This window comes from Ctenopharyngodon idella, chromosome 2, assembly GCF_019924925.1.
Source record: "Ctenopharyngodon idella isolate HZGC_01 chromosome 2, HZGC01, whole genome shotgun sequence".
NCBI classification, from domain to species: domain Eukaryota; kingdom Metazoa; phylum Chordata; class Actinopteri; order Cypriniformes; family Xenocyprididae; genus Ctenopharyngodon; species Ctenopharyngodon idella.
In genome coordinates, this window is record NC_067221.1 from 40,919,771 (window position 1) to 40,936,647 (window position 16,877).

General features: G+C 36.2%; 2 protein-coding genes across 4 annotated transcripts in view; both read right to left on the reverse strand.

Annotated features, from left to right (window-relative positions):
- eps15l1b (epidermal growth factor receptor pathway substrate 15-like 1b) overlaps positions 1-3,258 on the reverse strand; it is a 38,859-nt gene extending 35,601 nt beyond the window's left edge. For all 3 annotated transcript variants that reach the window (XM_051863665.1, XM_051863655.1, XM_051863672.1), the window contains exons 1-7: positions 3,153-3,258; positions 1,967-2,008; positions 1,656-1,745; positions 1,507-1,554; positions 1,163-1,258; positions 316-381; positions 76-201 (exon numbers count right to left, since the gene is read on the reverse strand). In XM_051863665.1, the coding sequence (XP_051719625.1) occupies positions 76-201; positions 316-381; positions 1,163-1,258; positions 1,507-1,554; positions 1,656-1,745; positions 1,967-2,008; positions 3,153-3,179 (495 nt within the window). In that variant the 5' untranslated portion in view covers positions 3,180-3,258. The remainder of the gene's footprint in view (positions 1-75; positions 202-315; positions 382-1,162; positions 1,259-1,506; positions 1,555-1,655; positions 1,746-1,966; positions 2,009-3,152) is intronic.
- A 2,591-nt stretch (positions 3,259-5,849) lies between these two features.
- Positions 5,850-14,880, reverse strand: calr3b (calreticulin 3b). Its single transcript, XM_051867676.1, has 9 exons — positions 14,658-14,880; positions 13,467-13,568; positions 13,164-13,367; positions 12,976-13,070; positions 10,137-10,346; positions 9,935-10,048; positions 9,677-9,820; positions 7,471-7,563; positions 5,850-7,231 (listed from the first exon to the last, which is right to left on the reverse strand). The coding sequence occupies exons 1-9, from the start codon at positions 14,752-14,754 to the stop codon at positions 7,037-7,039; spliced, it is 1,254 nt and encodes a 417-aa protein (XP_051723636.1). The 5' UTR covers positions 14,755-14,880; the 3' UTR covers positions 5,850-7,036.
- Positions 14,881-16,877: the final 1,997 nt, after the last annotated feature.

A 16,877-nucleotide genomic window follows, 5' to 3' on the forward strand; every position in this document is an offset into this window, starting at 1 on the left:
AATGGCCATAATATCAGTACAATATCAGTAAAAAATAAGAGGTTATTGTAATTACAAAGTAATGCAGACATTCACCTTTCCGAGCACATCGAGAGGCAGGTTTGAGTTCATGAGGACTGGTTTCACTTTATCACCTGACAGCAGCCCACCAACTGGAGACAGACTCTCAAATATCCCATCATACTTTGCTTTATCTTCCGGCTGGTGAAGCCAAACACAATGGAAAAGAGACAATGAAGTACGGTGAGAGAATCTGAGAGACCGCATAAACAAGTTTTCCATCACAAATTTCATTTTATTCCAGTAATTCTGCACCTTCAATGTCCAGCTGGACTCAGCAGCAGAGGTTGTGATGTTCAGGGACGGGCTGCCGGCGTCTCTCTGCAAAACACACACAGCATCACAGACATTTACATGGATTGATTTAGCAGATGTGTTTATCCAGAAATCAGCATGCATACACATTAACTGCGATTAAAGGGTTAGTTCACCCAAAAATAAAAATAATGTCATTTACTACTCACCCTCATGCCGTTCCACACCCGTAAGTCCTTCTTTCATCTTCGGAACACAAATTAAGATATTTTTGTTGAAATCCGATGGCTCAGTGAGGCCTCCACAGCCAGCAATGACATTTCCTCTCTCAAGATCCATTAATGTACTAAAAACATATTTAAATCAGTTCATGTGAGTACAGTGGTTCAGTATTAATATTATAAAGCGATGAGAATATTTTTGGTGCACCAAAAAAACAAAATAACGACTTATATAGTGATGGCCGATTTCAAATTGAACCACTGTACTCACATGAACTGATTTAAATATGTTTTTAGTACATTAATGGATCTTGAGAGAGGAAATGTCATTGCTGGCTATGCAGGCCTCACTGAGTCATTGGATTTCAACAAAAATATCTTAATTTGTGTTCCGAAGATTAATGAAGGTCTTACGGGTGTGGAACGGCATGAGGGTGAGTAATTATTGACATTATTTTCATTTTTGGGTGAACTAACCCTTTAAGGATGTGACACATTCAGGTGTTTTTCACAAAGTAAATGTTCACACATCTTTCACTTTACACATGCTATTCAGATAAAATCTACCGATGAACAAATGTGGATCACTGAATATAATTTCAGATATCCAAAGTGCCAGTACTCACAAATTTCGGGATGGGTGTGTTCTGGCTTACGCTGTTTAGACTGACATCACTTCCTCCTTGAGCAGAAGCCACCAGCCTCAGGGCAGTGAAGAAACCCTTAATAGAGATTGCAGTTAAACTCAAAACTCCACAAATCAACTGCATTCATTCAGATAGCTTCATCTTCAACTAATAATGAAGGCAGAGCCTGAGAATATTTTGTTACAAATGTAAATAACTTATGTCCATTAAAGCCAAGTTGTGATGCTTCTTTAATTTAGCAAATGCTTTAATTTCTATAGCCAACACATTTTCCCAGATCATTTGCAAACGCCTATTCTGACTAGAAAAATAATGGTATTTACCTTTTTATCCAAGTAACCTTTTCTCTCAGGGTCTGACAGATCCCAGATCTGTAAAGAGAGGCAAAGACACACAGTCATTTCCTACCAACAGCTCCAGCGCTGCATCTCAAGGTTTTCAGATGTTCAGTGATGTGATTGTTTTGTCTCACCTGACCCAAAGTGCTGTCTGAAAGCCCTGATTTCTTCAAGAACTGAGCGGCATCTGCAGCGCCCACTTTCCCAGTATTTCCTGGATCCACCTGCAACAAACACGACAGGCCATCAGGGTCACTTACAATGGCAGGAAGTAAAGATGAACAACACAATATCAGTATCATCAGCCAATATATTGATATTATACTGATTACCGATGTTATAAGCACATAATATTCATTGATTCCATTTCAAAAAGCATTTGTAATTTCCAGAAATTTCTATACAGGTTAATTCCTTTCAGAAAGTAAATGTTTAATGAATTTACCTGTCTGTAGAAGCTCTCATATGCAGCATTTCCACTTGAAAGCTGCAAAAATATGAATGAAAATTAATAAAAGAACAGAAAAATTTATGGTAACACTTTACAATAAGGTTCCATTTGTTAAAAACATCATTAACTAAGATTAATAAAGGCTTTAGAAGTATATTCATTGTTACTTAATGTTAATTTCAGTGTTTACTAATAAACTATTAAAATCAAAAGTTGTATCTATTAATATTATTTAATGGACCTGAGCTAACATGAGCTAACAATGAATAGCTGTCAAGGATTAATAAATACTGTACGTAACAAATGTTTTGCTCATTATTAGTTAATGCATTAACTAACGTTAACTAATGAGAAAAGTGTTGGTAAAGTGTTACCAATATAATGAACTTGCCAGTTTGGGTGAATAGCCTAAAGCTTGTCAAAAAAAAAAAAAAAAAAAGGAGGAAAAGTGTATTTATAAATAATTAAGAACCATTAATATTTTTATTGAGGCATTATTTTCATAAAAAATTATCATATTACTGATTGATTACTGCAACTAATTATTTTGATTGCAATTATTATTATTATTATTCACATTGATTATTCTCAATAGATCACAGTCATGTGATTTTTGCAATAAATAGCATTATGTATAAATTATATATGAATACTTTTTGATATTACAGTAATGGAAGGGCAGGGGCTGCTGTGGGCAATGATGGCGTCACATGATGAAAACAGCTTTCTCTCTTAAAAGAAACTGTAAACAAACGGACTGCTGACATAACACATCAGACTAATGTTTCTGAACAAAATTCTGAACAATTCACTGCTGTCACTGACAATAATCGCATAAACATTGAGCAGTTTTCCTATCAGTTTCGTATGTTACAGCTGTCATGGCATAAAGCAAGTCAAAAAGTTGCAAAACAGCGTCCTTGAAAGCGCAAATCGGTCAGTGGTCAATCACTGGACATCGTTAAAATATATTACTAGACAAAATTGAAAAAAATAAATAAGAAATATTGGCTAACAACAATCGATAACTGCGTGCGCTTCATATGAGAAACCAGCGTTCACGCGTTTATACTTAAACTAATCGTAACAGCATTTTATACAACCAGAGAACATAAGTTAAATAAACCCTCTGAAAATGTATTTGACATTTTGATTTTAATCAAACTTTTAAAGTCATTACCTGACTGAGTGGAGTGAGCGCCGCCATATTTCCTGATTCACAAGGACGCGCACGGGAGTCTCGTGAGCGCGTACAGACAATGTCAAATCGTGAAAAAATAAATAAATAAATAAATGATTAAAGTTAATAATTGGTTAAAGAGTATATCATTGTTAAGACATGGGTGGTTTATTTCACTAAATTAATATTACCTTTTAATAAAATAAGTTATTCTAAAACAAACAAACAAACGAATATTTCAACACAGGTAAAAATAATCAGATAAAAAAGCAAGTAGATAAAACATAATGCAGAACTGAACAGAAAGTATCTTTGAAAATAATGAATGTAGTTTTAAACTATATGTAAAACTATGTTATGAAAGAATGTGTTAAGTTTACCGACCGTAGGTCCCAGTTTTACTTAAACGAAGTTTAGGTTTTATAGTAATTAGTTTAGTTTTTAATAGTAGGCTAATTTCCTTTTTTTAGGAAAAGAAAATTCAGTACCACAAGTATCAGATGTGCTGACCATTACTTAAGAAATAGTCACGTCCAACCAGTTCACTTCTGCTGTAAAATGTCTCCATCTTGTGAATCAGTTTTGGAAATGCAATGACATCTGGGGTAAAAAATGATGTGATTTTGCCATTATGGAAAACGTGGTGTGAAAATACAACCCGAATTCCGGAAATGTTGGGACGTTTTTTAAATTTGAATAAAATGAAAACTAAAAGACTTTCAAATCACATGAGCCAATATTTTATTCACAATAGAACATAGATAACAACAAATGTTTAAACGGAGAAATTTTACAATTTTATGTACAAAATGAGCTCATTTCAAATTTGATGCCTGCTACAGGTCTCAAAATAGTTGGGACGGGGGCATGTTTACCATGGTGTAGCATCTCTTCTTTTCAAAACAGATTGAAGATGTCTGGGCATCGAGGTTATGAGTTTCTGGAGTTTTGGTGTTGGAATTTTGTCCCATTCTAGCCTGATATAGGTTTCCAGCTGCTGAAGAGTTTGTGGTCGTCTTTGACGTATTTTCCGTTTAATGATGCACCAAATGTTCTCTATAGGTGAAAGATCTGGACTGCAGGCAGGCCAATTCAGCAGCCGGACTCTTCTATGACAAAGTCGTGCTGTTGTAATAGCTGCAGTATGTGGTTTTGCATTGTTCTGCTGAAATACACAAGGCCTTCCCTGAAATAGATGTCATCTGGAAACCTTTATATACCTTTCAGCATTCATAGTGCCTTCCAAAACATGCAAGCTGCCCATACTGTATGCACTTATGCACCCCCGTGCCATCAGAGATGCTGGCTTTTGAACTGAACACTGATAACACGCTGGAAGGTCTCCCTCCTCTTTACCCCGGAGGACACGGCGTCCGTGATTTCCAACAAGAATGTCAAATTTGGACTCGTCTGACCATAGAACACTTTTCCACTTTGAAACAGTCCATTTTAAATGAGCCTTGGCCCACAGGACACGATAGTGCTTCTGGACCATGTTCACATATGGCTTCCTTTTTGCATGATAGAGCTTTAGTTGGCATCTGCAGATGGCACGGTGGATTGTGTTTACCGACAGTGGTTTCTGGAAGTATTCCTGGGCCCATTTAGTAATGTCATTGACACAATCATGCCAATGAGTGATGCAGTGTCGTCTGAGGGCCCGAAGACCACGGGCATCCAATAAAGGTCTTCGGCCTCGTCCCTTATGTACAGAGATTTCTCCAGTTTCTCTGAATCTTTTGATGATGTTATGCACTGTAGATGATGAGATTTGCAAAGCCTTTGCAATTTGACGTTGAGGAACATTGTTTTCCACAATCTTTTTCCACACTCTTTCATAGATTTGAGAGCCTATGCTCATCTTCACTGCTGAGAGACTCTGCCTCTCTAAGACATACCTTTTATAGCTAATCATGTTACAGACCTGATATCAATTAACTTAATTAGTTGCTAGATGTTCTCCCAGCTGAATCTTTTTAAAATTTCTTGCTTTTTCAGCCATTTGTTGCCCCCGTGCCAACTTTTTTGAGACCTGTAGCAGGCATCAAATTTGAAATGAGCTCATTTAGTGGATAAAAGTGTAAAATTTCTCAGTTCAAACATTTGTTATGTTATCTGTGTTCTATTGTGAATGAAATATTGGCTCATGTGATTTGAAAGTTTTAATTTTATTCAAATTTAAAAAATGTCCCAACTTTTCTGGAATTCAGGTTGTAATACAAACAACTACCAGCAACAACCTACACATGTATTAGTCTGTTACTACCTATTTTACCAGTTTTGGTGCAGTTCAAATGATGAAAAAGGGGTTTGAATAATGTTTTGAAACATCTGTGAAACCCTCTATTTCCTTCACTTTAGTGAGATGTTCACAAATCATAGTCTCTAAGCAGATATCAACCACCTGCATTGCTTCAAATCCTCTTACAGGAGTTTGTGTTGGTTTGAAACAGGAAAACTTTCTCGTAAAGCTTAACAAGTGCAATTCATAATATGAACCACAAATATTTAGAGTAAAGCTACAGATGAATTCACAAAAAGGAATATGGGAAATATGTGTTAGTGTAACCATGGACAAATGTTCTGATTTCATCTTCATCTCTTCTTTCAGTGTGAATAACCAACTTGAACTACATCAAAAGTTCTGGAGTACGAAACCATGATGTGCTCAAACTCACAAAATATTACAACTGCATGTACAATAAAGTTATTTATTAAAACTTTGGCATTAATTACAACTCTCAACATGTAAAAAGGTGGTTTAACATCACTAAACAGGATTTTCAGTACTGATCCAATTCAAACATCACAGTGTGTAGACAACTAGTTTATTTTAACACGGTCTTGAAATCGCTGCAAATATTACCACATCCCTTATTGTAGCTCATTTAGTTTCAAGTAACAAAAGATTTTCTTTTTTAAACAAAACAAAAAGATTTACATCAGCTACAAATTGGACATCACAAATGTTACTGCCACTGAAAATCTGTCAGGTAAAACAAGCTCAAACTGCAAGACCTTCTTGTTGTAATAAATAGAGCTGGAAAATAAATTTTACTGAATATCTTGTTTAGGAGATTAATAACCACAGCACATATTCTGTGGTAACCGAAAACAAAAGAACAAAATCATCAGTGCCAAAGGAACATTATGCCATTGTAAATTTCTTTTGCACTACAGTACAAACATTCATTGGTCCTTATTCATGAAATACAAGCAAAATGAATTAATGTAAATTGTTCATAAATATTGTTTAGAAACTCATTCAGCAACAATTTACACTATTTTGTTCTGCGTATATTTCAGAAACGAGGTCCACTGTTTGGAACCCAGCCTGTGATCGGATTTATCTCTTATCCATAAAAATAGGGCGAAAAATCACCATCCTCTTCTATTTCGTTTCATTGCACTTTGTGTTCATCACATTTTTGCAACTACTCAACTGTGAACTGTGTAACATCCCAGTAACATTATTTACTACATGAATAACAGTTATAAACTTCATGAATTCAGTCCAATTCCTTCAAACCAACTGAATATAACTGACACCAACACCATGAACTAATATTGGGCATCGATTTTGCAAACATGAAAGGCACAATAAACTGATCATAGATCAGCACTCAAAGATGTTACACATATCAGACTCCTGGTACCATAGAAGAAAAGACAATTCTTAAAACAAACAAACAAACAAACAAAAACAGATTTAATTGGCTCATTAATGGTCGCAAATTAAATGTATGGGTTGAGAACATCCAGTCGCCCTTTTGACCCTGTATGACATCATGAGTTCCGTCTCTAAGAGCGACACGTTTAGAATGAATGCACTGCAGTCGTTTCCCTGGCAACCACGGAATGTGGACGGTAATCTGCTTCCCGTTTTACAGTTCGTCTTTAGGAAGCGTGTCCTCCTCTCCTTCCTCCTCCGGAGGCTCGTCTGTCTCGTCGTCCTCCTCTTCCTCCTCTCCTTCATCATCCTCATCCTCATCTGCTTCTGTGCTCTGCTCCTTATTCTTCTCCTCCTCCTCTTTGCGTTTCTTCTCATCCTGCTCCTCCTTCATTTTCTTCTCAGGATCCTGTGGCACGACAGACAGTTCACTAATTTAGCGACATGCAAAAATCAAACTCTTTTGCAATCAATTGCGATACATTTAATCTGTAGAGTGTGATGAGGATCTGTTTAGACAGTGATGAAGCTCACTAGGTTTGAAAGAGAGAATTCGTTTTTCTAAATCTTAATGCTTTTACTGATAGCCTTGTGTACTATATGACAATCTCGGGCCTTTGTACAGCGGTTAGTGTATGCATCTCGTACCTTTGTAGCACCCCACGTTTCATTTCCGAAATCTTCTGCTTCCTTCACATCATCGGTGATGATGAAGTTGTCAAAAATAGTGCCAGACTTCACCTGGATTGACAAAACAGAAACAAAACATGATTAGCAAGTGCTTTGTATACATACAGTTCTAAAGCTCTCTTTCCTAATTGAACCAACTGTAATAACATTGTAATATCTTTTAATTTAGTTGTAATTGCTGCCTAACACAGTCATTGTGTTTGTTTTACTTGAAAAGCGCTATACAAATTGACTTGAATTTGAGGGAGGGTAAAAAGTGCCTCTTAGGGTACAGCTTACACGACAACGATGTACTTTTTTCTTTGTACAGATGACAACGTTATCCCCGTTCACACAGATCAGCCAAAATTACTAAAAACGCTGTATTACTCATGCCAGACAAGTAGTTGGCTTTGTAAAGAAAGATTACGCATTACCAAACGTGCATGCCTGTCCACTTTATTTTTACAGTTTAATGCACTTTGATATTCTTCTCATTATTTCCCTATAGCGGCTAATAAATCGGAAGTCTCACACATTCACAGAAATCCCTTAATTCCACGTTGACAAATAAGGTGGATAGACTAAACGTGTAATACGCATGACGTCACCGTTTTCATAGATTCGCGTTTTTGCAGTTTACACGGAGATGACAACAGTATCGTTTTCAAAAACTTGCACTTAAAAGTTTGTGTTTTCAGGCCACCAAAACGCCCTTGTCGTGTAAATGAACGGCCAAAACACATAAAAAGTTTTCCGTTTTAGGCTGAAAACGGTGTCGTGTAAACAGCCCCTAAGTGGTTCAATGCACAAACACTGTGTTAAAGGGATAGTTCAACCAAAAATGAAAATTATCCCATGATTTACTCACCCTCAAGCCATCCTAGGTGTATATGACTATCTTCTTTCAGACGAACACAATCGGAATTATATTAAATAATATCCTGGTATCCTAATATCATAAAAGTAATCCATATGACTTAATAAATGCCTTCTGAAGCAAATCCAAAATATCCATATTTATAACTTTATAAACTATAATTACTGGTTTCCAGCATTGGCTGTGTGCGCGTTCATGAGAGAGTCAAGTTCTGGCGGAAGAGTGACCTCTGACCCGTAGGATGTAGGCGTAGTGTAAGCTTAGGTGAGAACTGACGAAAGTGGGAGCACAGAGCATAGAGCAAACAAAACAGCAGCCACGAATTAGAAGTCTAAAACTAGAAATGAGAGAATAAAAGAAGAGAAAAAAAAAAAAACCCTTTGATGGAAGCCAGTGAATATAGTTTATAAAGTTTTAAATATGGATATTTTTCTTACAAAAACCCATCGCTTCTCTTCAGTAGGCCTTTATTAACCCGCTGGAGTCGTATGGATTACTTTTATGCCATTTTTGGAGCTTCAAAAACTATTCACTGCCATTACAAAGCTGAGAAGGATATTATTTAATATAAGTCTGATTGTGTTCAGCTGAAAGAAGAAAGTCATAGACACACCTAGGATGGCTTGAGGGTGATTAAATTATGGGATCAGTTTCATTTTTGGCTGAACTATCCCTTTAAGCATGATGAAGTACTTCACAAACACACTGACACGTTGGCATGTACTGATTAACAGTCATAATAACACTTCTAAAATGGATTTCCTTTTCTGTAACACACTTGCTACATTGTTTAATTTTTAGTTAATTTTTTTATGTTGTCCATTTTTGTCATTTTTATTAGGTTTTTTTCATGTCTCTAAATTTTTTTATTTGTTTATATTTTAGTTTTAGTCATTTTAGTACATGAAATTAAACTAAATGGAAATGAGAAATGTTTCCTTAGTATTTAAATTTTGTTTTTAGTCAATGATTATTTTACTTTAAGTAACAAAAATGCTTATGGTTTTAGTTTGTTAACTATAATAACCCTAATATTTAGTAATTCCTCTGAAAGTGTTTAAAGGTGTGAGAGGAACCGTAATTTAGTCATTGATGCAAAAGTATGAAAATATAGTGAATATTCAGTAAATCACGTATGAAGCGAATGAATGCATTCCTTAAACAGGACTTTAAAGGAGTCATGAATTGCATTTTATGTTATAAAGCTTCCTGAGGTGCACTTATAATGTTAGTAAGATACAGCAAAAACTGCCATAATTAAGAAAATAATGGCCATTTTATGGAAACACTAAGGCACTCTCCTACCTGCCAGAGATCCAGCCCAAGTACACCAATGTTGTCGAATTTGTAGATCTGGGAGTCAGGAGAGTATTCAGGGTTGTCGATTTCAGGATGCACCCAGACACCCTTATAGTTCGGGTTGTCGATCTGCTTGGGTTTCCACTCACCCTGCACCACAACAGAATGATAAATTAAGATCAGAGGCCTAAAACATTAGGAAGTAACAACAGTTTACAGAGCAGAAATCCCGTTTGGAGCATCTTTCAGTATGTAAATCTGAACCTTGTACTCCGGGTTTGGAATCATGGCAGGTTCCCACTCTCCATCCATATCCTCATCCCAGTCTTCTGGCTTCTTGGCATCAGGATCGGGAATATTCTCAGGCTTATCCCAGTCCTGACAACATCAGACAGCAGAGTTCAGGAAACTGACCAGGCTGTGTGTCATTGGTGATATGAAGCAGGAGCATTAAACACAATCAAACCTCAGGTTTGGTGTCAGTCTCGTCGTCGATCTTGGCACGGTCGTCCCAGTCCTCAGGTTTCTTGGCTTCAGGGTCCTTGATCTTCTTTGGGGGTAGGAAGTCCCAGTCCTCCTCCAGAGAGCCGGACTCCACCTTCTCATTGTCGATCTTCACCTCATATGTCTGATCCGGATTCAGGATCAATGTGTACAAGTGAGTCAATTCATCATCCTGGAGAGAAAGATGGAGTTAGTTTAGGGAGCTTGTTTTAAAAATGATTTCAAATGTAAATTTCATTCTATGACATAGGGCTGCACAATTAATCATATTTTAAATTGCAATAATTTATGCTTCTCATGATTAATTAAAAATAACCATCGTGTATTGGCCCAATATTTATACGTTTTTTATTTGATCCAAGCCTGCAATAGTTTTTATGCTTGAGGTTGCCAGATGTCAAGATCTTAAATCCAACAAACAGAGCTTTTCTCTTAAAAGGATACATTTCTGCACGGTGTTTTACTTAATCTTTGCAATCTGGCAAACACGTGCATGCTCTCTCAAAAAAAAAATACACGCTGATGATCTGAAAACTACGGAGCACATGACATGCAGGGAAAATCATGCGCACAATTTACCATTTTGTTCCCTTGATTTATAAATCATGCGCACGATATACTATTTCGTTCCCTCGATTTATAAATCATGCGCACTATTTACTATTTTGCTCCCTCGATTTGATAAATCGTTCACACGATTTACTATTTTGTTCCCTCGTTTTATAAATCATGCGCACGATATACTATTTCATTCCCTCGATTTATAAATCATGCACACTATTTACTATTTTGCTCCCTCGATTTGATAAATCGTTTGCACGATTTACTATTTTGTTCCCTCGTTTTATAAATCATGCGCACGATTTACTATTTTGTTCCCTCGTTTTATAAATCATGCGCACCATATACTATTTCATTCCCTCGTTTTATAAATCATGCGCACGATATACTATTTTGTTCCCTCGATTTATAAATCATGCACACTATTTACTATTTTGCTCCCTCGATTTGATAAATCGTTTGCACGATTTACTATTTTGTTCCCTCGATTTATAAATCATGCGCACTATTTACTATTTTGCTCCCTCGATTTGATAAATCGTTCACACGATTTACTATTTTGTTCCCTCGTTTTATAAATCATGCGCACGATATACTATTTCATTCCCTCGATTTATAAATCATGCACACTATTTACTATTTTGCTCCCTCGATTTGATAAATCGTTTGCACGATTTACTATTTTGCTCCCTCGTTTTATAAATCATGCGCACGATATACTATTTTGTTCCCTCGATTTATAAATCATGCGCACTATTTGCTATTTTGCTCCCTCGATTTATAAATCATGCGCACTATTTACTATTTTGCTCCCCTTGATTTGATAAATCATTCATACGATTTACTATTTTGTTCCCTCGTTTTATAAATCATGCGCACGATATACTATTTCATTCCCTCGATTTATAAATCATGCACACTATTTACTATTTTGCTCCCTCGATTTGATAAATCGTTTGCACGATTTACTATTTTGTTCCCTCGTTTTATAAATCATGCGCACGATTTACTATTTTGTTCCCTCGTTTTATAAATCATGCGCACCATATACTATTTCATTCCCTCGTTTTATAAATCATGCGCACGATATACTATTTTGTTCCCTCGATTTATAAATCATGCACACTATTTACTATTTTGCTCCCTCGATTTGATAAATCGTTTGCACGATTTACTATTTTGTTCCCTCGATTTATAAATCATGCGCACTATTTACTATTTTGCTCCCTCGATTTGATAAATCGTTCACACGATTTACTATTTTGTTCCCTCGTTTTATAAATCATGCGCACGATATACTATTTCATTCCCTCGATTTATAAATCATGCACACTATTTACTATTTTGCTCCCTCGATTTGATAAATCGTTTGCACGATTTACTATTTTGCTCCCTCGTTTTATAAATCATGCGCACGATATACTATTTTGTTCCCTCGATTTATAAATCATGCGCACTATTTGCTATTTTGCTCCCTCGATTTATAAATCATGCGCACTATTTACTATTTTGTTCCCTCGATTTATAAATCATGCGCACTATTTGCTATTTTGCTCCCTCGATTTGATAAATCGTTCACACGATTTACTATTTTGTTCCCTCGTTTTATAAATCATGCGCACGATATACTATTTTGTTCCCTCGATTTATAAATCATGCGCACTATTTACTATTTTGCTCCCCTTGATTTGATAAATCATTCATACGATTTACTATTTTGTTCCCTCGTTTTATAAATCATGCGCATGATATAGCGTACTATTTGTTTCCTGCATGTCATGTGCGGGGCTCTGTAGAAAACACTGCTAAACGTGTGTTTGAGTTTAGCAATCTCTATTGAAATACTCTGCTCAAATGAAAGTGTCATACAGCCAGTCTGTGCTTTTCACGAGTCACTTTTGTGACTAAATCTGCCTTCAAACCTTCGGTGATGAACTGTAGTAAATCCATACATGGATCTCCAACATGCGCAACCAAATTGTCTCTATTAGAATATCTAATGCAAAGACAAATTCAATGTCAGATATAAGCAGCTCTACAGAAGATAATAGTGTCATTATTCGGCTCAATTTAGTTCAATAACGGTGTCAATGTTGCGAAGTTGGTGTCATTATCCAGATCAATTTGGTTCAAACTGTTGCTCTCACCTGATAGTGCCAGTGCTCTAAACTGATAATATCACTGAAAATGAGTTGTCTTATAAACCCCTGACTATTCTGGATTTAATATCACTAACTCACCTTGCATTTGATCTCTTTCTTGATGAGGTGGTTCTTGCCTTTGTAGTTGAAGATGACGTGAACTTTCTTGGTGCTGTAGCCGCAGATATCAGGCCCTGTTGAGATGATTAAATAAATGACCTAAGACTATATACTTTCACAGACACATGAATACATAGGCGTTAACTAGAGAATCTTGGTCGACGTACCGAACATGAGGTAATACTGGGAGTCTCCGTGCATGTCAGCCTGGTTGAGATCAGCTGGGAAGACTTTCACATATCCACCACCGCAGTCGATCTTCTGCTCGTGTTTGACGGTAAATTGGACCACCAGAGGTTTGTCCTCATTGCTAAAGGAGTCGAAGCGGGCTGAGGTGGCGTAGAAACGGGCATCCTGACTGGTCTGCAGCCCTGTTGGTGAAGCAAACTCATTTAATATCATCATTCATTTCTTTACTGAACCAAAGTAGTCGTTTTTAGAGGTCAAGCAAATCACATGCAAACTCTTACCCTTGTCTTTCTCGGCATCTCCGTAGAAGTTTCCAGCGGTCAGTTTAAACTGCCCGTAGTCAGACTTGTGCTCCGAGTTCACCCATCGACTCTTCCAGGCGTCTGAGAATTCAGATAATAAAGTTAGAAGCACAAAAAAACAACACCACAACTGTGACCAAGGATGAGTTGGGAACATGATTTCCATTCAAAAAAGGAAATTTCATCTCATCGTCAACTAACTTACCCAACCCAAATTGTACAACAAGGCATTTATCTAGCTCTTTATCTATGAACTTGAAGAGGAAATGAGAGGAGTTTATGAGGGTGGCACATTCCTCACGCATTTAATGAATGATATTTAAGGAAGTTGGCAAGAAACTTGCTGTTCTTGCCAACCCATAGACACAGACAGTTTGCATGTCCAAATGCAAGTTTTGCTTTCATTTGCACTAGCAAAACTATGTCCCTGATATATTGGAATAAAATTAGTTTAATTAACCAATTAGACAAGGCCTTGAATGATGATGACCTATTAAATGCAGTGTGCATAATTTGATACTACATCATTTAACATTGCCGTAAAACATAATTTGATACTTTCTATTGCTGTCCGGCTGAAGGGGGTCTCAGTGGGTGTGGCTTTCTCATTCAAGAGACCGTTTTATTGGCCAAACATTTGGATACACCCCTGGGTGCAAGACAGTCATCAGAACCTTTGGTCCATTGTAGCGGAATATAAAAATGTGTATATCTGCAAATTGATTATTTTGTCAACTTTTTAGGAGTATATTGGGCATATAGTTGAGCTCAAAGCTAACAAAATTCTTGATTTCATGGGGAAATACAACCAACTACAGGATAACTAGTTACATTTATTAGATAAACTGTATATTTTAACCTAAAATATTGATTTTATTTTCTTAAAAGTAAATTTAACAACCCATCTACTATAATGCACTTCTTCAATACTGCAACAGAAAGAAAGAAAGATTTTTTTTTTTTTTTTTTTGAAGGTTTCATTTTTGCTCTGGCAAACTATGCATAAACCAATACTGCTAATAAGTAATAAGATTGACTTTCCTAGCATAACAAAAGTATAATTAAACATCATAATCTATTAATTTTTCATTCAACAACCCATTTTAATGTCACTGATTAATGTTGTGACCTACAAATCAACCATGACATGCAAGTTAACGATTCACTTACCCCCATCCAGAAACTGCTCTTTAAAGTACACCTCTGCATTGGCTGCCAATGCCAATAATGCAGCAGAAACAAACGGGAATAATGTAATAATTTGCATTTTGTTAATTTGTGGAATTAAGCCCGCAACACTCCCTCTCTCCCTCTCGTGCTCGCGCTCTGCTGCTCTCGGGGTTTATCCGTGTCTCTGGAGAAGCGCGTGGCTGCACAGATGTCTGTCGTTCATTGGTCCACAGCTGACGCCCTCGACCAATCACAAGAGACCACGAAGTGAATGGCTCGCCTTCACACCGGATATTGTATCCGCCTCTTGTGCTGTTCTCCGACCAGCTGTTACTGTACACGATGACCTGCGGTCGCGTCATATGACAGGACAGTACAGACTCAGGATCAGTTTCTAGGACAACAGGAGTGGGGTTGTACTGTGAAAATCTCACTCGACCGGCCAAGACGTGTACGCGGAAAACGGTGCTTAAATAAATATGGGGGTTTGTTTTCCTCTAAATACAGCCTATTCTTCTGTTTTATCTGTAGACTTTGATATGATGAAACTGTAAAAGACAATACACTGCGTATTGTGTTTTAAGAGAACTTGTGTAAAGATACAAACCCAGACAATTACTTCAAACAATGTGTTGAATCTGATATAGTCCATTAGGCTCAAGATTAAACAAAATAAGACTTATATATATATATATACATATATAAAACAGAAGCCTTTAAAATAGGCTACTGAAGATATACTCTCCATATGTTTGTTATGGTTAATTTGCCATTAGTGTTTGAGCTTGTTTCAGCAAAGTTTCAAGGCCTCAGTCCAGATGGGATCAGGATCATTTGGATCACAAAGCTACAAATCTAGATTTGATGTCTGACCTGATCTGAATCTTTATAATGGGATATTGGGAGCTTTAACCGAATTATCCAGTCATTCCTACAGCTAGTTGTTGCAGGACTGTATACTGCATATGGCTATGTCGAATAGACTTGATAAGGAATATGAGGAAGTGTATTTAAGTGTCATTAAATATTAAGGCTGATTAGTGTATTTACACTTGTTCAGGTAATAATACAAAATTTGGTAATATTTTCAGGTCGTTTATGGCACCATATTCAGTTTCATTGTATGCAAAAGAGCAGTGTGGACATACTGCTTAAACAATTCCTTTTGTGTTCCACAGAAAAAGAAAATCATTCATGATTTCCAGCAACATGAGGGTACGTAAATGACTTTCAGTTTTTATTTTTGAACTAGCCCTTTAAAATGATTAATTTTTGAATCATACTTTTAAAACATACTTGTGGCAGAATCAGTCTCACATTTCATTGAAAACAAACCTATGCAAACGGTCACAAAATCATGTGGTCATTATTAGCCTATTAAGCATGCACGCTGCAAATGATCTAAATAATACTAATGTGCCAGGCCTCCAGAAACAGGACAGATGGAGGAACATTACCGTAATGCAGTCATCTGACAAGTTTCCTTACACTTTATCCTGGTAAGCGCCATATTATCAGGCACTTTCAGTTGCAGAATAATATTAATCATGACAAATACACCTGACAATACTTATAAGTTGATAATTGATTGGAAGTTGAAACTGCAATGCTACTGTATAAATGATGCAAAAGAGTTAATACTACAGAAATAAGAAATTTACAAATAATACAGTATGTATATGGGTCAAAGTGTTGAATACAGCGTTGAATTGTTGTTATTAAATACATAAGAATGGGTCCTGTTTAATTTGTTTGTTTTTTTTCTGAGCAAAAATTAGATATCATAGATTTTTACCGTGATTTACAGAAGACACCCACTAAAATGTTATTCAGTGTAACAATCTTGTCAGGCATATTTACAACAAAAATCTGTTTATGCCATACTAAAGACTAATTACTTTTACTCCAAATGCTAATTACTTGTAATTTTACATTTTTAAACTTTGCCACTATCCTAGGTTTTGCCCAATTGTCAGCAAGATTTTTTTACTCATTTAAAATGCAATAAAATGTAGTATGTTCACTTATTCTTTTATATATTTTAATACATACAGGTCAGAAAAAGTATGTTGTTTCAATTTCTACATAAATATAAGTGTTACACTGAATGACAATGGAACATTATTTCACCCTCATTTTGACATTTGATTCTCCCAAAACTTACTTGAAACCTTAAAAGTAGACGTTTTACTTGCATTTAATGTGCTTTCTATGTATATA